General features: G+C 35.5%; 2 protein-coding genes across 2 annotated transcripts; one reads left to right on the forward strand and one right to left on the reverse strand.

Annotated features, from left to right (window-relative positions):
• Positions 1-2,201: 2,201 nt before the first annotated feature.
• On the reverse strand, positions 2,202-10,995 carry LOC123922460 (ubiquitin-activating enzyme E1 1-like). The gene is made up of 8 exons (XM_045975176.1): positions 10,978-10,995; positions 9,822-9,991; positions 9,197-9,594; positions 7,839-8,056; positions 5,570-6,364; positions 3,823-4,691; positions 3,280-3,712; positions 2,202-3,044 (listed from the first exon to the last, which is right to left on the reverse strand). The coding sequence occupies exons 1-8, from the start codon at positions 10,993-10,995 to the stop codon at positions 2,448-2,450; spliced, it is 3,498 nt and encodes a 1,165-aa protein (XP_045831132.1). The 3' UTR covers positions 2,202-2,447.
• Positions 10,996-11,015: 20 nt separating this feature from the next.
• On the forward strand, positions 11,016-24,374 carry LOC123922461. Its single transcript, XM_045975178.1, has 7 exons — positions 11,016-11,174; positions 11,273-11,384; positions 11,456-11,539; positions 11,640-11,735; positions 23,610-23,643; positions 23,689-23,776; positions 24,177-24,374. The coding sequence occupies exons 1-7, from the start codon at positions 11,016-11,018 to the stop codon at positions 24,372-24,374; spliced, it is 771 nt and encodes a 256-aa protein (XP_045831134.1).
• Positions 24,375-24,846: the final 472 nt, after the last annotated feature.

The following is a 24,846-nucleotide window of genomic DNA, read 5'->3' on the forward strand; positions in this document are numbered from 1 at the left end:
TGGGCGTGGAGGCGCGTCACTGTTCATCATCTTCCTCACCTATTTTATGCAGAAACGGGTGCGACGACCCGGTTCGTCGACCCGATTCATTCTCTCTCAATAATCAACGAAACTCGACGTTCTTTATACCGTTTTGATCGTCGTTCGATTTTATGAATGTTTCCGGTATTAGTTTTCAAAATCGGTGATCGAATCGCATATAAAATGTGGCCGAAATTGAGCAAGCAAAAATAGAAAATTCTTCAGTTATGATTATTACACGTGTAAAATCATCTGATGGCTGTGAATGACTTATGCACCATACATAAGAAAAGACTTATGCATATTAACTATTGCCCACATAAAATATTTCTTTTGGTACATAAAGTTATACAAGTATAAGTATTTAAATAGGTTCAGCACGGAAATCAATTATTATAGAATTAATTAATTGAAAATTTTGTTAAAGTAGTGATATAAAAAACCACAATAAAATGCTAGATGCAATTCTATTCAACGCAAAGCTACCCAATGTAGCTTCAATTTGAATCGCTTCTGGCACTGTAAATCACGTTCAATAATAATCTACCGAACATATTATTTGAGGTTAAAATTGCTTTTGCCATCGTAGACTCACGTTTGGTGCACTCCAATGTGCAACCAAACGAGCACTGTATCATGTTTCCTTCCCGCTTAGATGAAATAGTATGTGTTTGGTTTTGCGGTGAAAATAATTGATTCTGACAGAATTGAGTTTGACAGAATTGATTTTAGTTAAAAGTGAGTTGAATAGAATTGATTTATGTTTGGATACATTCTCTAAAAGTGATTTTTAACATTTGATGTTGTTTGGGTAATTTTAATTAAAATCGCTTTTAAATGTGTAAATTACCAAAAGGGTCTTAACATAATAATGTAATATTATTATAAAAAATCACAACACTTCAAACGTTATTAATTTAAAACGTTATTAATTTAAATTTATATTTTTTGGTGGGTTAATTTAAATTTGTTACTGATTTCAATTTTGTTCTTATTTTAATTTTTTCATAATGTTTCCTATAAAACGTTATTAATTTTTAATTATTAGACTATATGTTATTAATTTAACAAATAAAATAAAATTCATAGAATTATAGAAGCATGGTTCCACTGATTAAAAAAATATAGACGCAAATTTTTTATCAAGTTAAAATGAAAGACACGGTTACAAGTGTAAGACTAAGAAATAAAACAAAGGCACGTATAACAAGGGTATAATTGACATACAAGGATTTTATGCAAAATAAATTTTCAACAAAATAGCAGAATTGATTTTGTTTACCGCAGAAGCTACAAATACCAGCTTCATCCAGAATCAATTTTGGGCACTAGAATCAAGTTGCTTTTTATGAAGCCAAACATAATTATTATGATAGAATTGCTTTTCTTAGCCATAAACGTGCGTTTTGGTGCACTCACCGTGCAACCAAACAGGCACATAGCCTTGGAAAAGGTGAAATAGTGGGGACCTTGTGGAGACAGATTTCCTGCTATTTTCACACTGTTTTATATAACAATCGTCCGAACAAAATCATGTGGTTGGGATCATTTTCAAAGATTTCACAACTACATTGATCAGAACCGACCAATCTACATTTCATGGTTGTGATTTCAAACTGTGTTAAAACTTTGTGGAAACATACTACAGCAAATCACTATTCGGACCTTGTGGAGTGAAGTGGAGAGTCTTGGTTGGTTGTGGAGTGGATCATATGGAGTTTGAAGGGATAGAAAATCTTCAAAACAAAATGACTAAGAGATTTACCAAATTAAACACATGACATCTGAAGTGGAACTAGAAAATCATTAAGAAATCATAGGGTTCACTATTACTAAGAGATTTATTATTGAAGGATTTAAATCTTCTAAAGTGATGTACCTAACACTCATGGTCCACTATGATGTCCCTATTATATCTACCTTTGATTTATTAATTGATGGTCGACATTATTCACCGGATCTATTATTAACAAGAGATTTAAATTTTCGTCAAAAATTAAGAGATTTAAATTGACACTAATTGCCGACCTGGTCCACCGCTAGACCAAGTCCATACTATGGGTTCCTAAAAGTAAGAAAAGATTCAATGAAACTAAGAATGCAATCAAGAGCAATTCAATTAAGCATGTTTCCTACTACCATAAAGTAGGAGACCATAAATACAACTAGAAACGATGAGATGTAGAAGATGACATAACATTGATTCACCATCTCAAGAAACAAGGATCAACTTACCAAATTAGTCAAGAAGCAAACAAATGATACAACATAAATGAAAGTTGCTTTGCAATTCATATATGAACTCTGGGATGGTCAACTGTGTCGCCTTGCCTAAAGGCACTAGGAATATGGAAACATTAAAGTCAAAGACTCTGTCTTTCTAACTAAAAGATAAAGTTTAAGACAACCAATTTCATGAAAACAACTCAGCGGAAATAAATGGATACTTGAGGGATATCAATGTCATTATCATCGTCATCCTCACAAGCCACAACAACGTCTATGTGACGACGGTATGAAGGGATTTCCATCTTGGCTACATCCCTTGCTAAATCCACAACTTTTTTGTCCATCCGATCTTTGTGCCTAGGAAACATGCTATTATAAAGCAGACAACTTCCACAAGAAATACTATAAGCATTCAAACCTTTTTCCCTCAGCCAATCAAGAAGCTCCCTGAGAGTAGGATTGTCTTTTATAATCCATCTGTCCCAAACTGTCCAACTCAAATCTTGGTGCTTGATGACCTTTGCTGGAACTGGCTCAGCTATGGAAAAGAGAGGCAATGCTAAGTTGGCAAATGTGTTTCGGTAGTCCTCTAGTTTGTGCCCTCCATCCAAGGCTTTGTATAACTCCAGACAGACGAGACCAGTGGCCATAGCAGTTGAGGTAGCAATTGCTGGAATGATTCGCCCTGCAATAAACTTGGCCTTCAGCTTATCAACTTCAGGAATGCTATAATTCCGTGCCCTCATGTTGGCAAGCCCAGCTATCACATCCATATGGTAGTTTGTATCATCATCCTGCAATATTTATTTACATAGAAAAACAATTTTTCAGTTCTGATGAAAATAATAAATAAACTGCCAGCAAAAAAGTTGATGTATTGTGAACCCAGAACCTGTTCTAATTTCTAAGCATGTACAAACTTCTGAAATTCCCAATTGAAACCACCAAATACAATTAAGAAAACAGAAACGACTCTACTGAGCATAGCAACATGGTCAAAATTCTTTAGAACAAAAGAGAAAAAGATACCTTCTCAAACTGGATTGGTTTCATCCTGAACCCTGGTTGCAGATTTGCCCGGGATCTCTCTAACTTGACAATTAGATCATCAATAACAACGGCATCATCCATGGAAGCAGTAGAGAGACTGGTGGCCTTCTCATCTGTCACTATTTTCGCATCCTTCTTGGGCTGAAAGTCAGGTACTATCATTCTATCAACAACTTCAGCTAACTTGTTAGGGTTTTTCACCCAGTCAGGGGTAGGGATACCAAATGTTTCTGCTCGTAGTATAGAGGCTGCCATCAGAAACTGGAGATGACTCGGATCAGACGAGGAGAACTGCAGTGGACGAGGAAATCGTTTCGGTGCAGACCAAAAAGGAGCTCCAGTACTAGTTGCAGCATCTTCAGGAAAAGTATAAGCTAACTGCTTCACTCGGTTAGCAAAATAATCTTCAAACCTGTGAATAAAAAACCATGCTTGAGTGTATAACATACAGAAAAAACTAATATGCACCGATATGACATAACATAAATTAAGCATAAAGCATATATTATCAAACAAACATACTTAAGCCTAGCCCAAGTAATACAATCTTCCAAAGTCTCACACTTCTCCTTGTCCAAGCATTCAAGTACACGTTCCAAGTTATCCCTTGCCTGAGCATCACCAGCATTCCTCATTCCATTAGTATATTCAGTTGGGTTAGATAAATATGCATTTACTTCAGCTGGAGTTTTCTCAAGCAAACCCTCAAATTCTGATCGTGCCCATGTCAAGCAATGGTCAATGTTGTGTGGAAATGAGTGCACAGTACACATTGGAGCTTGTTTCTCAGGTGGATCTCTTGAGGCACCATAGTTTTCTGTTAAGTGGGGAATGACCATCTGGGTATTGCATTTAGCTCCAAGTGTTCCAGATTCAAGAAGGGGTTTCTGGAAATACAAGCATCTTTGATCAACATATAGTCTTGCATTCACATTGTCTAGTGCATTAATCACAACACTCAAGTTTTCCCAAAAGGTATCGTGAAACACATTTTCAGTTTCAGTGCCAACACGATTTTGTAGAGCTTCAATATTCAGTCGAGGGTTTATAGATGCAGCGGCTGAAGCAGCAACAGTAGACTTAGCCTGGCCAATATTCCAATCACGAAAGAGGAACTGCCTACTTAAGTTACTCTTCTCTATGACATCATCATCAGTAACTGTCAGCTTCCCCTGACCTCCACAAGAGACTCCCATTAGAGCAAGATTTTTCAAAAATTCACATCCCAGTGCACCAGATCCAACAACAAACACTTGAGCATCTTCAAATTTCTTCTGTAACTTTTGCCCAAAAACTGAAATCTGTGCATCATAACGACTATTTATTGGTTTTAAATCATTAGGATGCAGTGGTTCTGTAGGAAGTGACTCCACGGAGTCGAAGTAGAAAAACTGCAGAGGTCGGAAGAAAAACAGAAGTTAAAATCACAACCAAAAAATAGTAGGACAAGAAATGTATTGTATTATAATCTCCGGTGAGGGGGGCAAAACTCAATAAGGCAAGGAATAAAAAATTAAAACATGATAGTCTCCAATAGACTCAGTATTCTTATAAGCTAAGGAAAACTATATTAATCCCAGTATATCCCGGGACAGTTAGGAAAGACATAGCACCCCCACCCCTTTGTTTTCAAGATAATAGTAGAATATCTAGAATTGAAACCACTGTGTCAATGCACATTTGGTCAAATCTTGGTAAGCATAAACATTCCTATACCAAAACATGAACATTTTGAGATCATGAACACTAATGGCATTGCCTGAAGATATGATTTCCTTTTAGATAGAGATTATTGTACACACCATAGAGAGAGGGAAGAACATTCAATACTTTTTTTTGACAAGAACATTCAATACTTGAAGGCTTGGGAGAACCACAGATATTATAAAAATGATCCATAATCCAAACCACCAAATCATAGTGAACACTGAGGACCAAATTTCATTTATTACAAATATCAGGTTCAACGAATTGCCTTGCTCAAAGGATGGGAAGGTGTTTTTCCTATGATCCAAGAGCAGATAAAGGTTGTCTTTGTTTAAAATATAATTATGCCCAAGAATCATTTCTACAAATGACCAGGGAAAATGTATCGTTCTACTTCTAAGAATATCAACCAAAGCAGCAAACTGAACTTACAAAACTCAAACGGCTGACAAACTCAGGAGCACTATTATGGTAAAGTACTTTCATATGGGCTCACTACATTTGCACCAAACACAATATTTAAAAAATGAGGATATACGGATTAACAAGAAATATTAATTACCTGAAAAAGTGGATGAAATTTCCCAGAGCATGCCTTCACAACCTCTTGTCCTACAATTCCACCAAACATGGCAGCCATAGGGTTCAATACTGCCCTGGCACCAAAGGCAAATTGCTGTAGAAGTTTTGGATTCACATCTTCCAACCTTCCATCACCTAAGTTTCCATTAATATTATTGGCAATAGAAATAAATTTTTGTGCATCATCCTCAGAGCCAGCGACAGGAAAGTGACCTATCTCGGAAATGAACTTGTCCAGAGCCTGGAATGCTAAATGCAGTAGAGGTGGACGGTCAAACTTTGAAAAATCGCTTAGAAGAAATTCACCTGGATCACTGAGTGCTTCCCTTAGTGGTTTGAAGTTCAAAACCTTTGGTTGTTTGACCTGTGTGACAATACCACCTTTTTCATAGGCACCATAGTTTGTGGTGTCTTCTTCAAGAGTGAATGAATATGCCCTAGCATTTTTAATCTTTCTTGGTTTTCCGTCATTCAACTCTTTCATACCATGAACCTCCGAGAATACAACAAGATCTCCATCCTGAAACTCAAGTCTCTCATCATCAACACAAGATACAAGAGCAGGGTTGTCATTACTGACGGATGCAATTATTCCAGTATGGGGTTCCTCTCCATCAACATCAAAAACAGTAAACTCAGGCCCAAAATCACAAAACACAGCACCAAAAAGGCCTCTAACTTCGGTCTTAATAAAAGCAATAGGAGGCTGATGACTGTGGCAGTAATCATTGAACTCAACAGCTTTCTCAAGACTGATTTCGGTAAAAACAACGGCCTACAAAACAGTGGAATAAACAGATGTAAATTTATCCAAATAACTCAGAAACAAACGGATGCATTATACAAGTCCAAAAAAGGATATGATTTACTGTAACAGTCAAGTAAATTCAAACTTGCTCCTCTCACATGACTGGATTAATTGATCTACTATAGAGTGGTGTTATTTCTCTTTACATTTCCACAAATAATATATAAAATACATTGAGCATCAGAGTTATTTTTTGGTGATAAACAGCATGAAACATAACATGTAATATCACAACTTCCATAAACCTTAGATGTTACATACATCTACTTTATTTTGTTTTATATTTAAGAAATAAAACATCTTATTAACTTATTTACAAGAAATGTTATCTACATTATATAGCAACAATTGGCTTAAAACATTAACATGAAATTAAGTAATTAACCATTAAATTATAGAGCCAAAAGACCAAAGAACTAAAATATTGCTCTTTCACTATTGCCAAATTATGACACATACAGTTGTGAGAAGATGCTCAAGTACTAGATTACGGTAGTCCAAGCACAAAGCTAATAAAATAAAATTTACTCCTAATTGCTAATATTATTTCCTAATCACAGCATTCCTAGAAAAAGGAATTAATATTTCCATGATTATTAATAATAGAAGTGAAGATTTTTACTCATTAAAAAATAGGCCCTCATCTTATTATAACTCTTCCCTAATTAGCAACTAACATAGGTATCCCATGAGTTGGTATTTACTGCACTATTGAAGTATTAATCTTACCTATACTTTCCATTATATTGTAAACATTAGAATAGACCCTAGCAACCAAAATACTAGCTACAGTAAGTGTTAATCACATATTACACTTCTTATGTAGCCTGTAGTGTTATTTCCTTTCAAAATTTCAATTCAAATGAATTTCCTTCATTTAATGATTTCTTAAACACACATATTGCAATCTCCTAGCCTCATTCTACATAACTAATACCAAATCTTGCAGTGTTCTAGTTTTGTAGTCAAGAGAACTTTCCCTAGTTAAGATATTATTAGCAAGAGCAAATAAATCACAAATGTAAACTAAATAGAAGTATGTTAGCAATATAGCATGTAAAACATGAAACAAGCACAGCATTAGCAGTAATTGCTTCCATAATACTCTATCATTTTTGTAATGGCATTCTACTATTCGATTTCAATCATTATCAATAACCAGGTTTTGTAGTTGATCTGCATCCATAAAACAAGTAGCATGATAAACTATTTTCTTTTTGATATAATAGCATAAGTAAACTGTGAAACAGACAATATTGGAAGGAAAATAACACCGTTAAATTACAAGTTTTTCATTTCACTGTTATGGCAGGAATAAAGAAAATTATTTCCTACAATTCCATATATAATCACTTGATATATATTCAAGATATACATATAGATGCATTAGGAAAAAAATACTAGGACTACAAAAATAAGTATAGAGCGAAAGTAAAAATACCTGAAAGTTAGAAAGTTGTTCTTTTGTCAGCTTTGTTGTCAAGCTTAGTACAAGCACTGCGTTATTGAGTTCCTGTAACTTACTGACAGAAGCCGCTGCCCTGTTTTTACCAATATCATTTTCTGAAAACACAAAATTGCTGGACAAATCCCATAACTCGACATTCCCTTCATCGTGCAAGGTTACAGATTTTACACCAGCCAGAATAAGATTCTTCGCTGCATGCAGTAAATTTCAATCCAAGTTATTACAAAGCTGACATATTTGAATTTTTATTGTGGAACCATTAATAAATAAAATCACAAGACAAATAAAATGGATAAAATTTCAAACGGAAACCTCTCTTAATTAAACAAACAAACAAACAACAACCAAGCCTTATCCCACTAAGTGTAGTCAGCTACATGGATCAAACGGTCCCATAATGATCTATCATATTAATTAGTTTAAATTGAATGTCGCATAAGTGAGGACCTTCGGCAAGGTTACACTTATTATGTAAACAGAAATGACTCTTTGAACTAGGTCAATAAGCATGCATACATCATACATGTGCATACAGAAACTTAACATCCTAAGTTTAACACTGAATATGAGCAACTGGCAAGGGTTTTATAGTGAAATTTGTTTTAGCAGAAAGAAGACATTAGGACCAAGCACCAAGCTGCCAAACCTACAAACACCAATAAACAATTTTTATATGTGAAGAGAGAACTGAAAGCTCCATAAAGGGCCAGGAACCATTGCAAGCATTTCCCATCCTTGACCACAAAATCAAAATCACTTTAGGATTTCGACATATGCATGATCCATAAACCATACAACTTTCATAAAACACAATGATATCGGGCGTATTTGGTGAATGGTCTTCCATAAACCTTACAATCTTATTTCCGTTCCTCAATATATGTCTTCACAATAATCTAATAGATTTTACAGAGTTTATCCCTCACTTCCGCTTCAATTGTAGAAAAAACTTATGCATAATCTCATCAATAAATTCAAGTTGTCTATCCAAACACCCCGTAAACACTAGTTCAACAATCTATTATAAGGAGTTCAACTATCCTAGGGAGTGTCTCAATGAAAGGCTCATGGGAATATGTATATCATAAATTACTGCTATACGCATACCATGAATAAATACATATGTGACAAGATAAACTCAAATAAGCTTCCAACTTCAAAGAAACAATAAACTGCTCTTCCAAATACCCTCTAATCACACTACTCTCGGATATCACATAAATAACAAGTCTCGAAAAGCAATTAAAAATGAATCATACATACATCCATCCACGCAATAAAAATCAATGATTAAGTTAGTTAAAAAGATTGAGAGTTTAAGACACAATTACCAATCTCAGCACCAAGTCCCCGCATCCCCGAAACAAGAACACTAGAAGCAAAAAGCCTCCTCATAGTTTCACGTCCATACACAGCAAGCTGACGGCTGTGTAGATCCTCATCAATTTCCTGCGGGTTAGAATTTCCAAAAGCCATACTCGACGCTGCAATCAAATTCCCTGAGCTATTACTGTTACAATTATTATTTCCGCCGCTACTGAAGCTTAAGTCACTCTCGTTCACTGTTGATTCACCCGAGCAAGCAGCGATACAACCGATCCGAACCTTCTTAGCAGAACACGCGCTGTTGCTAGTGTTGTTGTTGCTGCTGTTGTTGTTAATCTCTTCTTCTACAACAACTTCTCCTTCACTAGCTCTCTTTCTAGGAAGCATATAGTGCAATAAACTGCTGAACACACGACGACAAATTCGAACCATTGAGATTATCAACACAACAAAACAAAACAGAAAAGATAAGCAATAAAACAAAGTAATCAAGTTAGAATCGAGATCGAAATTATAAAATTGAAAAACCCTAATTAGCATGTGATTTGAGTGATGAAAAATGAAGTGATGAAATTGATGAGTTAGGAAGATGAATCTAGAGAAGAAGTGGAATTGAAGGAAGGAACGTACCGATCGGAACACCGGAGAAGGAAGAAAAGAATGGAATCTGATCGGAAGATGAGAATCGGAGATGAAATGAGAGAGAAAGTTTGGTATTCTTTTTGGTTCGGTTTGGAATTGTGAAGAGTAGTGATAGAGGGTTTGGTTTGGTTTGATTTGGTAATAAAAGAACATAGGGACTTGGGGAAGGGTATTTATGGATTTGCAGAAAAAATGTGTTCAAATTGGAATTTTTTTTTTTTTTTTTGGTTACATTCAAATTGGAATTCTACTTTTGCTTTTCGAACAAGATTTCACACGAACTTAAAAATAAAAGAAGAATAAGTGAATAACAGACAATTACATGTTAATTGTAATAATCGATCTTGATCATTGGTTAAAGATTTAAATGGCTAAAGTTTAATGAATTAAAAAATTAATTTTAAATGATTTCGACCATTGATTTAATTTAAGGGTCTATTTTGTAAAATTAGGTTATAAGTTAGCTTATAGTTGATAGCTGAAAAGCTAGTTGATTTTAAATTAAAGAAAGTATTTGTTAAAATTAGTTTTTCAAATGACTGATAAATATAAAATGACATAAAAGTATATGTATATTTTATTTTATTTTTAAAAAATATATTTATAGTTATACACATTTTTAACTACAATTTAATTTAAATATTTAATTTATTTAAAATTAAAGTTTGAAAATTATAAATGTGATATATGAATTTATATGAGATTTGCTTAACTAAAGGTGTTTAACTTTATTATCAAATTGTTATATTTTTAATGGAAAATTATATCATTTTATTTAACATGGTAAATATGTAAAAGAAAAATAATCTATAAATCTTGACAACAAGAGTCCTTCAAAAGCCACCGTAGGTTCGAAATTTGAAGAATCGTGTTTTTACCATCAATTAATCGGTTATTTTCCTTTAATCATCGGTTAAAATTTCGGCTGTGTGTTGATTTTCTGAGGCGAAACCCTAATCTGAACGAGGCGTTATTCAGGGAAAGTTTATCCAGTGAAGGTAGGTTTTTTGTTTCATTGTTCAGGTATTATCCAGTTTTTCCCTCCAAGGTTTTCGATTCCATTTTTTGAAATTCAAATCGTGATATTATTTTAATAGTATATAGTGGTTATAAATAGGTTTTTTTGCATCAATTGAAAATCAACAAATCTAAACATATTCATAATTTTGTGAGAGTCTTCAAATGGCGAAAGTTTGCAAGACATTCGATAGTGTTGTCGATTTAGTTCCTGGCAAAGATTCAATTCGTATCAAGGTTCGCGTTCTTCGTTTGTGGAAGGTGTCTGCTTTCCTCAATCCATCTGAAACCAGTTCAATTGAGATGGTGTTGGTTGATGAAAAGGTTTTGTTTTTATTTTTGTTTTTTCTTCGATATATTCCATTAATGATGCCTTAATAATTGTTATGTTGATTCTTACATTTGGTTTTCCTTTTTTACAGGGCGGGAAGATACATGCTTCCATTAAGAAGCAGTTCTTATACATGTTCCAGTCTAAGATTGAGGAAGGAGAGGTTTATAAGATGTCTTATTTTTCAGTTAATCCTCAAATTGGTTATTACTGAACCACTCTTCATCCATACAAGCTTTTTTTCCAAATTAAAATTGATGTTTCCTTGTTAAAGATTCGGATATTGGTGAATATGCTCTAAGTCTCATATCATTGGCTGAAGTTCGTAGTCATGTCATTGACTATGAGTTTTTGGTTGGTTAGTGTTCTTAATTACCATAATATTCTATTGTTCTATTGGTTTATTTTTGTATGATTTTTGGCTTTTTGTTTTGACTGGTCTGTGTTTGTATGAACAGATGTCATTGGTTTGTTGACTGGAATTTATGCTGAGAGGGAATATGTGAGGGATGGAAAGATAACTAAGATGGTTGTATTGGAGCTCACTGATGAAGGTGTGAAAACACAAGAAGGGGGGGGGGGTTGAATTGTGTTTTAGCAAAGTTAAAACTTTTTCAAGTTCTTAACTCAACTACGTTAGCAGCGGATAAATAACACAAATAATAACACAAGAGAGAGAGAAAGATCACACAAGCAATTTATACTGGTTTCTCTCACAAAACGAGAGTAGTCCAGTCCCCTTGCACTTCCAAGGGATTTCACTATAATCACACAAGATTACACCTGCTCAAGCACACAAGCAAGAGACTTCTCAACAATGCTCAAGCACACAAGCTTAAGACTTCACACTTAAGCACACAAGCTTAAGTTTTCTCAAGTAATAGAAAAGGTATATGAAAATATATAAATGCTCTTAACAGAACCTAATGAGTGCCAATACAAAGTGTACAGAGTATTAGACTAAAGTGCAAAAACACTTAACAGAGGTTCAGAGCTTGTATATCACAGAGTTCAGAGTTTTGTTCAGTGCAAGTTCAATCCTTGATAATTCTATATATGTTGTAGCTGATTCTTCTAGTATATATACTACTAGAAAAGAGTCGTTGCAAAAGGAGCCGTTGGAGTAGAAAACTTTTGTCTTCAAGCAGCCTGTCTTGATGCAGTTTGGTTGTATCCAAAACTAAGAAAGAGTTTCAGGTACTTTGACTACTGCAGAGAAGACTTTCCTTATTCAGCTAACAAGTCTGAAGACCCACGTTCTCAAAAGAGTACAGACAAACTGAGGGTATCTGAACTGATCAGGCTTGAAAGGTCCTTTTCTTCATTGGTAGAAGAGTTGACTTGAAGAGAGAATCTTCACAGATTTCAAGAAGCTCTTCAGAGTTTGATGAAGTTTGTAGTCAGACAAGAAGTTCTGAAGTCTTCATCCTCTGAATGTTGTAACTTCTGAAGTCGAACATCTTCTGAGCGCGTGAACTTCTGAACATACATCTTCTGAAGGTTTATTCAGAGCATTATATCTGCACACTTAAAATAGATTTTTAGTCCTTCCAATTGTTTATTAATACTTTGTTATCATCAAAACCTTAAGAGGTTTAGGGGCTAACTTTTAAATCAATTTTGTTTCAACAATCTCCCCCTTTTTGATGATGACAAACATCAATATTAATTGACAATTGTTGTTAAATTAACTTATCATGTTTCTCTTAGGTTTATGAGGTTTGCAAGCTCCCCCTAAGATTGATATTCCTTAAAGCCAAAGCTTTAGGTTATATCCATGATATTTTAATTTAGTATAAGATTAAGATAATTTGAAATAAAACAAGTTTCATATCTTTCTTCAGAGTGAGAGGTTTGCAAGCTCTCCCCCTAAGTCTCATAAGGCTAAGTTAAAATTGCACTCTTAACTTATCCTTACTTATGAAATTTATTTTAGTTTCAACTAACTTAGTCTCCGCATTAAAATACGTAAAACAACTTAAAAGTAACAACTTTTAACTTAACGTATAAAAGCGAGATAAAAGTGTGGTTTCAGTTTTCGAACTTATCACTTATCAATTAATGCGTAACTACTCCCCCTTTTGTCATTATCAAAAAGTAAAAAAAATTTATATAACCAAGACAGTCAAAAAAGAAGAGTGGTTGTTACAAAGGTGAATTAATTTCAAAAACAGAAAAAACAACGCGCTTAAAGGGTTATAAAAGGTGAACGAGTTAACATGCCTGCTTCACGGAAAAACAAGAATAAACAGGTAAAACAAGAAAGATTAGGAATAATGAGAAGGTTTAGTACACGCATTGCAGAGTTTAGGAGAAAGAAAGAAAACGAAGAACGCGAAAAAGATGAGAAAGATAAAGAAGACAACAAGAAACCACAAGAAGCTGAGATAATAATCATCTCATCAGATTCTGAAGCTGAAGAGAATGAAGATGATGATGACTATGTTGAGTTCTTGGCTGGCTATGTTCCAGAAGAAGAACAAGAAGAAGAAGAAGAAGAGCAAAACCCAGATCCCATAGAAATTTCATCAGATGATGCTGAGGAGAAATCGGAGATTTCTTCTGAGTATTATTCATCTGATTAGGATTAGGTTGTCTTTTTCTTTTTCTTTTTACCAATGTACACAACATGGTTAGATCATTAATAAAAAATTTCGTTTTAAAAACATCTTGTGTTCTTATGTTCTTATTTATCAAAGAAAATTAGCACAAGCAAAACAAACAAAAAAAAAATATAACAAAAATATAACAAACCACATAATCAAGAAAAACAAACATAGCTTAAAAGAAAATTGTTCAGAGGATAATAAGAAAACAAAAAAAAAACTTAAAACAAGTGCATAGAATCCTAGGATTTCTTAAGGAAAGCTAAGAGTTGGTCAAATTTGTCATTCAGCGATCCCACATTGGAAACTAAACCATCCACCTTGGTTTCCAATGTTTGGTGAGCAGCTCTTTGCCTTTCCAAACCTTCCTGCTGTTCCCTCAGGGCTTCTTGAAAGATCTGCAACTGATTAACCACCACAGGAGCTTGATCTTGAATCAAAGGCGCTTGTTCTTCAACCAAAGGTGCCTTGCCTTTATCAGAGGGTTCACCTTCCTCTGGATAGTCAATCATCAGCACATCTTCTTGATTCTGAAAAGCAAGCACATCATCCTCTGAAATGTCCTCTGGTTGCAACTCATTTGCCAACTGGGCAACTCTTGCAGCAGCTTCTTCTAACCTTTCAGACTCAGACCTCTGAGCTTCAAGACTCTGAAACAGCTTGGAGTCTATCCAGATGACTTTGAAAGCGTTCAGACGTTGTTCAGCAGCAGCAAGTGCATCCAGCTTAGCACGTTCAGACTCAGCATGATTGAAAGTTGTAATCCTCTTCAACTCAGCCCTAGCCAGACTTTTCCTCATGAAGCTTATCACATCCAAGTCTCTTCTTCCAACCACAACCTTAATTTCCTCAGCAGCACCATCCAAAGCATTGCAAATTCTTGCCTTAATGCTTGAAACTTCCAAATCCACATCAGAAGGACAAACTAGAAACCTGTCCTTTAGCAAAGATAATCTAACCAAGTCTTTATGCAATTGAGTGGATAGATTATTGAATGGGTTAGATGATGAAGGTGAAGGATTGGGAATGGTAGAGAGGTTGGTTGATTCATTAGCAGGATTGTCAATAATGACAACTTCTGCCTCTGAAGGCTTGGGGGCACAAGTATGAATACGCTCAGGAGAAGCATATTCAGCACTTGGTTGAGGTTCAGGAATTGTTTCAGGAATTGATTCAGATGATGAGATGTCAGAGGTTGATTTAGGATAAATGTGTTCAGGGGATGGTTCAGGAGATTTATGTTCAGCTGTTGGTTCAGGAGATTTATGTGGAGAGGGTTGTTTTGTGGGAGAGGTTGGTTCAGTGACAGGAATATGTGATTTTGGTTCAGATGATGAAATGGTAGGTGTTTCTTTTTGTGATTGAGTTTGAGGTGAATTCGGTTTGGGAGGTGATGAAGGTTTCTGGGTGAAGGTTTGATTGTTAAGAGGGTCTGGACTAAGATGTTTTTCTAATTCTGATAGGGGGTTATCAGAGTTTGGAGTTTCAGAGGCTGGTAAAACAGTTCTGAGAGGTTTGGTGTAACCTATTCCAATCTCTTTTGCATTAAAGACATACTTAGTAGACTTACCTTTATCTCTGGAAATAGGAGCAGGTCTTCTCTTCAATCTTGAAGCCAGAGTTTCTTCATCAGATTCAGTCTCATCTTCTGACTCAGACTCTTCAGATGAGCTGGATACTTCAACAAAAACAGGCTCTTTCAAAGCTTCTTCAGTAGCCTTGGTAGCAGACTCTTCATGCTTTCTCTTCGTTCTTAGCTCAGCCATGGATTGTTCAACCTTAACTTTCTTTTGAGCCAAAAGATCTGGCTTGGGTAGATCCTCTTGAGTTCCAGCCTTTCTCTTTTGCTTCCTAGAAGGATTATACAAATTTGCAGGAGCAGGAGGAACCATACTCCTATCAACAATGAATCCTTCTTTTCTGAGCATTTCCAAATAGTCTTGAATTACATGCTCAGCATCAGCTTCAGATATAACTGGGTAGCCTTCTATGTACAGACGATCTTCAAGCCTAACAGAGAATTCTTGAGGAGGAGCAACAGGCTTAGATGCAATCAACCGCATCTTGGACAGAAAACTAGCATTCAGAATCTCAGGATAGAACTTCTTCTGAACCAGTTCAGGATGAAACTTCTTAAGGTTATGAACCACATGACCCTGATACAGAAGATCTGATAATAGCCTGGGATAGACTATGGTGGTTTGCCTCTTAGACTTACTTGCAAAGATTGCTTCACAGATCCTTTCAAAGAAGTAATCTCCAAGGTTGACTCTCTTCCTTGTCAGAAGGAAATAAAGCAGATGACGATGCGTCCAGGAGATTGTATCAGTCCCTCCAACTCTTGGACTGATAGCAGCAAGGATTATCTTGAACATCACTCTGCACTCGTCAGTCAATCCTTTGACTTTCCCTTTCAGCTTGAAGTCAGTGCAAATGAGATGCAGAAGATCTTCTCTGAATCTGGTATCCTTTTCAAAAGCATCTAACTCTATCCCAGAGTTAGGTAGACCAAGGAGAGCATTGAAATGAATTGGTGAGAAAGCCATATTCATCCCACAGATGTTAGACCTTATCTGAACACCTGTAAATTCCAATAAGCCCATCTCCTTCCTAGTTTTACCCTTCAGACTAGGATCCCTCTCAATAGCAGCAAGCTCTTCCTTCTTAGCTTCATGCTTGTCAAAAACCCTTGCTTTCATCCAGAATTTCTTAAGCAAGTCTGGGTAGATAGGACCGTTAAGCATGTCGAAGTACTTATCCCATCCTTGTGATGTAAAGTACTGCTTAACTCCAAAGCCGTTAGCAGACAAACTATCAAAGTCCACAATCTTCTCAGACAGAAAGCAGAGTTCAGATTCAGGAAACTCCATTTCGTTCCCAACGATCTGAAGATTCTTGAACATGAATGGTGGAATCTTTGATGAAGAAGATGACGAAGGTCCGGCCATTGTTGGAGATTAGGGTAGGGTTTGGAAAACTAACGAGAGAGAAAGAAAGTGTGTTGGAGGTTTAGAGAGAATATGAAAGTGTAGGTTGTGAAAGTGAATAGTGTGCAAGTGTTTTGTGTAAGTTTATTTAAATAAGACAGTTAACACAAAAATGGCAAATTTGGGAAGTTACGCAAATTGACAGAAAGTTGAATATCAAAAATCATCATTAACCACCCACTACCTGACACACGTAGACCACGTGCAGAAATTTACTCGGTAACTGCTATTTTAATGGACAACTGTTCAGCAGTGAATACTAAACGTTTCCCACTTAAATAGTTCAGAGCCACTGAGATATTTAAAATTCTCTATCAGAGTTAGGTACTTCAGAGCTTGTGTTTCAGATGATCTGAATCATAAGTTCTGATATACATAACCTCTTACACTTTAAAAGCCAAATAAAATTTTCATTCAGAGATTGAAAACATGTTCAGATGTTTCTTTATAAAATCAAATCTTTCAACAGGTAAGGCTTTAGTAAATATGTCAGCCCATTGATTTTCAGTATCAACAAACTTAATATCTATAATGCCTCTCTGAACATAATCTCTGATAAAATGGTGTTTAATTTCAATATGTTTAGCTCTAGAGTGTAGGATAGGATTTTTAGATAAATGAATGGCTGCAGTATTGTCACAATATAAAGGAATATTGTTACTGCTTACCTGATAATCTTCTAACTGAAATTTTAACCAGAGTAGTTGTGTACAACACTTAGCTGCTGAAATGTATTCTGCTTCTGTTGTAGACAAAGCTATAGTAGTTTGTCTCTTACTAGCCCAAGAGATAAGGTTTTCACCAACAAATTGACAATTGCCACTTGTGGATTTTCTTTCAATTTTATCTCCAGCATAGTCAGCATCACAGAATCCATTTAGCACATAATCATTGGATTTCTTATAGAGAAGTCCAAGATTAGTTGTTCCTTTCAGATACCTAAAGATTCTCTTTACAGCTGTAAGATGAGATTCTCTAGGATCTGACTGGAATCTTGCACATAAGCATACACTGAATAAAATATCTGGTCTAGAGGCTGTCAGATAGAGTAAGGAACCAATCATACCTCTGTAGACCTTTTGATCTACTTTTCCTTCATCATCTGACTTGCTCATGTTGGTAGTTGAATGCATAGGAGTGTTCATTATCTTGCAGTCATCTAGATTGAATTTCTTCAGAAGTTCCTTGGTGTACTTTGATTGATGAACATAAGTTCCTTCCTTCTTCTGATTGATTTGAATTCCAAGAAAGAATTTCAATTCTCCCATCATGCTCATTTCAAATTCATCCTGCATTATCTTAGAAAAATTCTTGCACAAGGAAGCATTAGTTGAACCAAAGATAATATCATCAACATAAATTTGAATGATTAAAATGTCTTCTTTGGTTGTTTTCCTAAAGAGTGTGCAGTCAACCTTTCCTTTTTCAAAACCCTTTTCAAGAAGGAAATTACTGAGTCTATCATACCAAGCTCTTGGAGCTTGTTTCAGACCATACAGTGATTTCTTCAATTTAAAAACATGTTCTGGGTTTGAGACATCTTCAAAACCTGGAGGTTGCTTAACATACACTTCTTCAGAAATAAAACCATTTAAGAAGGCACTTTTAACATCCATCTGATACATGGTTATTCCATGATTAACAGCATAAGATAGAAGTAACCTGATTGCTTCAAGTCTAGCAACTGGTGCAAAGGTTTCAGTATAGTCAATCCCCTCTTGTTGACTATAACCTTGTGCAACCAATCTAGCCTTGTTTCTTACCACTTCACCTTGTTCATTCAGCTTGTTTCTGAATACCCATTTTGTTCCAATAATGTTCTTGTGTGAAGGTTTAGGCACTAGAGTCCATACATCATTCCTTTGAAGGTTCCATCATTGAGATAAGACCAACTAATGATTCCTCATTTCTCAGTTGAGATCTTGTCTTCCTTGGACTATCCTTGTTGCCTAATATCAGCTCCTCTGGATGTGATGATTTGTATTTGAAGGTATTTCTTGGGGGCTCATCATCTTCAGACTCATCAACATCAGGTTCAGCAGTTGCTTCAGTTCTTTGTTGTTCAGAGTCTGTAGGAACTGTTGTGTTCAGAGGTTCTTCAGATAATGGATGTTCTGAGTAGTTTGGAATATCTGAATATTGATCCTCTGATACCTGAAATCTAGACAAACCTTCCACAAGCTCTGACACTTGGTCAGGCTCTTTGTCATCAAATTTGACATGCATACTTTCTTCCACAGTGTATGTTTCAGAAATATACAGTCTGTATGCTTTTGAGTGTTCAGAATATCCTATAAAGATACCCTTATAACCTCTAGCATCAAATTTCTTTAGATGGACTTTGTTGTTTAAGATGTAACAAGTACATCCAAACTGATGAAAATAAGAAATATCAGGCTTTCTTCCTTTGAACAATTCATAAGCAGTTTTGTTCAGCTTAGATCTGATATAGATTCTATTCTGAACATAACATGCTGTGTTTACAGCTTCTGCCCATAAAAACTTTGCTACATTTGTTTCATGCATCATCAACAATTACTAATCCATACTTCTTTCCATTGATAGAGGCAGTGTGAACTGGCCCAAAAAGATCAATGTGAAGAAGTTCCAATGGTCTTGAGGTAGAGACAATGTTCTTAGGTTTAAAAGATGATTTTGTAATTTTTCCTTTTTGACAAGAACCACAAAGTGTGTTTGAGTGATATTTGATTTTAGGTAAACCTCTGACAAGGTCAAGCTTGCTAAGCTTGGAGATTAACCTCCAGTTAGCATGGCCTAACCTCTTATGCCAGATCCATTTTTCCTCACTCAAGGTCAAAAGACACATCACTTTTTGTTCATTCAAATCAGAAAGATTAATTTTATAAACATTGTTCTTTCTCAGACCTTTGAATATAATGGAGTTATCAGATTGTTTAGATACAGTACATGATTCCTTATTAAAGACAACTACATAACCATTGTCGCAAAATTGACTTATGCTCAATAGGTTATGTTTGAGTCCATCTACTAACCAAACATCATTAATAGATAGGGAAGAATTACCTACTGTACCTGTACCTATTATCTTTCCTTTTTGATTGCCTCCAAAGCCAACAGATCCTCCTTCTTTCATAGTCAGCTTAGAAAATAGTTGTTTGTCACCAGTCATATGCCTTGAACATCCACTATCCAGATACCATGAGTGTTTCATGATATTTCTTTGAGTGGCAGGCTGTATGAGAAACAACTTTAATCATTGCGATAGAACTCTTCATCGAGGTTAATGATAAAGTCATCCCAATATTCTTCCTCTTCATTTATCAAGTTCTGATTGTTAACTTGAGAACTTGTCAGCCATTGGTCTAGGACATAAGCCCTTCTTCCTTTGCATAGGACTTGTTTCCACACTCTAGGTAGGACATATCCTTTCCTAGTTGGTAAATCTGAATGATACATTATTTCAGCTTTTGGTACCCATCTTCTGGGTCCACGCTTGTTAGTCCATACATGCTTATTATGTTGTCTAGTGTTAGAAAAAGATCTTGGTTTGGAATAATGACCTTTTTGAAACCTTTTCTTTTGAAATCTGTTATTATTCCAGGATTTGGATTGTTTATGATTCCAGGGTTTGTATTTATCACCAATCCCATGTTCTGATTGATTATATCTACTGACTCTAGAATCATAAATAATCTGAGTCATGTACTTCATCTGAGATTTAGAATTTTTTCTTTTAAAAACTTCTGATCTTTTAGATTGACTAGCTTCAGGTACTGAAGTTCCTTTGGATCCAGAATTTAAAGTCTCAGATGTTGAAGCTTTCAGAACTTCTGAACTGATGTTCTCAGGTTCTGAACAACTTCTATCTTCTGAACTTCTTTGTCCAGATCCTGAGGAACTGGGTTCCTCTGAGCTGTCAGCTTCTAAATCACTCAGATCATCTTTGTCATTTTCAACACTACCAGGATTCTTTCCCTCTTCACTTTGTGGAACAACATAATAAACCCAAGATTTTCCAACCTTTTTGGCAGAGGTCTTCAGCTTTGAATATGTTCTACCATATTCATAGCCAAGTCCCTCTCCTCTATGTCTCATGACATTATAAACAAGATTAGCAGCTTTGCTCTTACCAAGGTTAAGATGCACAAACTGTTGAAGAGCTATTTCCTGCTCATCAATAGGTTTGTGACAAACAGCACAACCCTTTTCAAAGTCATTTACTCTATTCAGAGTTTCTTGATATAGACCTTGAAAATGTTCTGCTTGTTCAGTCAGAGTGTTGAGCTTTTCTTGTAAAACTTTTTGTTTACTTAACACTCTGAGATGTTTCTCAATGACCTTGTTAAGTGCAGTTATAAGTTGAGATTTAGAGCAGTCAGAAAATACCTCATCAGTTACTTCTGAATCTGATTCTGATTCATCGTCTGAGTCTGCATCTGAGTCAGTTGAAGCCATCAGGGCTAGATTTGCCTCTTCTTCTTCCTCAACTTCTTCCTCAGATGATAGCTCTTCAAAGGTAGCCATCAGACTCTTTCTCAATTTACTCTTGAATTGTTGCTTCTTTGAGCTGTATCTTTTGCTTTTGTCTTTAGCAGACATTTCTGGACAATCAGCAATAAAGTGTCCTGGCTTCTTACAGTTGAAGCAGTTCTTCTGATCATCCTTTTTGCTGACAAAATTTCTGGAGCTGTTACCTCTGAAATTTCTTTTGTTAAATCTGTTCCATTGCTGAAACTTGGTGAATAAAGCAAACTCATCCTCATTCATCTCATCCTCTTGACCATCAGCAGAAGATTCTTCTTCAATATCAAGAAGCTGAGTCTTAAGAGCCTTAGAAGTAGTCCTAGTTGACTGTAAAGCCACTGACTTGGACTTCTTCTTAGTTTCTGAGTCAGCATCCAGAACCATCTCATGGCTTCTGAGATTGCTTATCAGAGCTTCAAGACTCAGAGTCTTGAGATTTTGAGCTTCCTCTATTGCAGTGACCTTGGGTCTCCAAGCAATAGGAAGACTTCTCAGAATCTTCTGAACATGGTCATAGGTGGAATAACTTCTCTTAAGAGCTTTAAGACCAGATACAAGGATTTGAAACCTTGTATGTTTTCATCTTGTTGCATAGTGAATAGTTCATATTGCCTTATCAAAAGACTAGCTTTAGCCTCTTGAACCTTTTCATTACCATCATAGGTAGCACACATAGAATCAAAGATAGATTTAGCAGTAGACTTGTTCTCTATTCTGACATAATCCTCATGTCTAATAGCACCAACAACAATGTCCTTTACTCTATGATGCTTAGTGTAGGTTTTTAAGTTAGCTGGTGTGAGTAACTTTCTATGCTCAATGGACAACCTTCCATGTTCATTTAAGTTTTCAAAAGTTACTCCCAACTCAACCAAATTCCACAACTCATGATCAATAGCAGTAATATTGCTATACAGTCTCTCTTTCCACCACTCAAATAATGAAGCATCACCATTGAATATAGGGGCTTTTCTGTTGCCACTATGTTCATGTGATTCATTACTTAAGTAGTCAAAACCAAAAGCATTTCTAGGACCACCACCAGCACCACTGGCCTCACCGGCTTCACCGGTTGTTCTAGTACTACTATCATCTCCTCCAGACATAGTGTTCTCACAAGATCTTTACTGTCTCACTGTTAAGTGAAAGTAACAGACCAGGTGCTCTGATACCAATTGAAGGTGTGAAAACACAAGAAGGGGGGGGTTGAATTGTGTTTTAGCAAAGTTAAAACTTTTTCAAGTTCTTAACTCAACTACGTTAGCAGCGGATAAATAACACAAATAATAACACAAGAGAGAGAGAAAGATCACACAAGCAATTTATATTGGTTCCTCTCACAAAACGAGAGTAGTCCAGTCCCCTTGCACTTCCAAGGGATTTCACTATAATCACACAAGATTACACCTGCTCAAGCACACAAGCAAGAGACTTCTCAACAATGCTCAAGCACACAAGCTTAAGACTTCACACTTAAGCACACAAGCTTAAGTTTTCTCAAGTAATAGAAAAGGTATATGAAAATATATAAATGCTCTTAACAGAACCTAATGAGTGCCAATACAAAGAGTACAGAGTATTAGACTAAAGTGCAAAAACACTTAACAGAGGTTCAGAGCTTGTATATCACAGAGTTCAGAGTTTTGTTCAGTGCAAGTTCAATCCTTGATAATTCTATATATGTTGTAGCTGATTCTTCTAGTATATATACTACTAGAAAAGAGTCGTTGCAAAAGGAGCCGTTGGAGTAGAAAACTTTTGTCTTCAAGCAGCCTGTCTTGATGCAGTTTGGTTGTATCCAAAACTAAGAAAGAGTTTCAGGTACTTTGACTACTGCAGAGAAGACTTTCCTTATTCAGCTAACAAGTCTGAAGACCCACGTTCTCAAAAGAGTACAGACAAACTGAGGGTATCTGAACTGATCAGGCTTGAAAGGTCCTTTTCTTCATTGGTAGAAGAGTTGACTTGAAGAGAGAATCTTCACAGATTTCAAGAAGCTCTTCAGAGTTTGATGAAGTTTGTAGTCAGACAAGAAGTTCTGAAGTCTTCATCCTCTGAATGTTGTAACTTCTGAAGTCGAACATCTTCTGAGCGCGTGAACTTCTGAACATACATCTTCTGAAGGTTTATTCAGAGCATTATATCTGCACACTTAAAATAGATTTTTAGTCCTTCCAATTGTTTATTAATACTTTGTTATCATCAAAACCTTAAGAGGTTTAGGGGCTAACTTTTAAATCAATTTTGTTCCAACAACTGATTCGACGTATAATTCTCTTATCTTTCTCCTTTTTTCTGTGATGTTGTCCTGTGTTTGTTTTGTTTCCAGAAAATGTAGTTAGATTTGATTGCTTAGTTTTGAAGTAATTATTTTGATTTCTATTTTTGACATTTAATTTTGATGCTAGGGGTAAGTGTGAGTGTGCTTTGTTTGGTGACTATGCTGATGATATCACTAAGAAATTGGGTAAGGGTCCTGGTGGAATACCTGTTGTGGTGATACAATTTGCAAAAGTTAAGATATTCAGAGATATTGTCATCCTACCTTCTTACCATGTTTTGTATTTTGGTTGTGTTACCTGAAGAATAAATAATTTTTTTTTATTTTTGTAAGACCAAGCTTCAATTCATAATGTCATCAACACTACCAGAATTTTGGTTGATCATGAAATCCCTGAAGTTGAGGTATTCATGAATAGGTTTGCTAAAATGTTTGTTTTATTTTCTTTTATGGGGGTTGTTTGTTTTTTTTCCCTGTTTTAGATGTGTGGCAGTGTTAATTGTTGATTTGAACTTGCAGCATTGCTTTGCATGGTATTGACATGGACACCACTATTCCAATGATTGGGGGACGTGCCAAACCTACAATGGAGACACCACTGAGAAATCTTTGCAGATTGTTCGCACTGCAGCGGAGGATTGTGTTAAAACTATTGAAGAAATTGAAATCAAAGACATTGTTCCTGATCAATGGTTCCTTAAACCCAAGAATGTTGTTAACTATAGGAAGCGCAAGAACAATGTTTCGTATGGTCATTCTGGAAATATGAAACGCAAGAAGCATTCCAAGAATGGAAAAGTTAAATTTATCTAGATTGTAATGGGTTTATATCCTTATTTAAGATTTATAATTTCTGCTGTAATTGTGTTACCACCTGTCTTTGTGATGTGGTTTGATATTAAGAGCCACCGTATTGTTGAATTAAATGGCCATTGCACTGATGTATGGTGTTCTTGTGTGATGGAATTGTATCTGATATTAGTGGTTTGACATTCCTTGTGCCTTCTATATGTATTATTGTCTTTTGCCTTTGATTTTAAAAATAAAAGTTATTCAGTCTATTTTGTGATCACAAGATCTATTGGTTATTAAGTGTCTTTTATTTTTCTATTTGCCACCACAATGTTATTATTAAATTCACATTTTAGAAAAATTTATACATTCATTTCATAATTATAATCTTTTTTTGTTTTTACATTATCACTTTTTTATTTTTGTGTACCGATATTTTTACTTATCATATTTGGTTCATGCAAATTTTTTCTGTGTCAAATTTGTTAAGCGA

Source organism: Trifolium pratense, linkage group LG4 (assembly GCF_020283565.1).
Source record: "Trifolium pratense cultivar HEN17-A07 linkage group LG4, ARS_RC_1.1, whole genome shotgun sequence".
Taxonomy (NCBI): Eukaryota; Viridiplantae; Streptophyta; class Magnoliopsida; order Fabales; family Fabaceae; genus Trifolium; species Trifolium pratense.

Bases quoted from the DNA above. Each gene is read 5' to 3' on its own strand.
- LOC123922460 (XM_045975176.1), bottom strand. The intron at 6,365-7,838 runs GTATTTTTACTT...ACTGTTTTGTAG, and splicing joins AACAACTTTCTAACTTTCAG to GCCGTTGTTTTTACCGAAAT. The intron at 3,045-3,279 runs GTATCTTTTTCT...TAAATATTGCAG, and splicing joins AACCAATCCAGTTTGAGAAG to GATGATGATACAAACTACCA.
- LOC123922461 (XM_045975178.1), top strand. From the start codon at position 11,016: ATGGCGAAAGTTTGCAAGACATTCGATAGTGTTGTCGATTTAGTTCCT. The intron at 11,385-11,455 runs GTTATTACTGAA...TCCTTGTTAAAG, and splicing joins TTCAGTTAATCCTCAAATTG to ATTCGGATATTGGTGAATAT. The intron at 23,777-24,176 runs GTGATACAATTT...AAATCTTTGCAG, and splicing joins CTGGTGGAATACCTGTTGTG to ATTGTTCGCACTGCAGCGGA.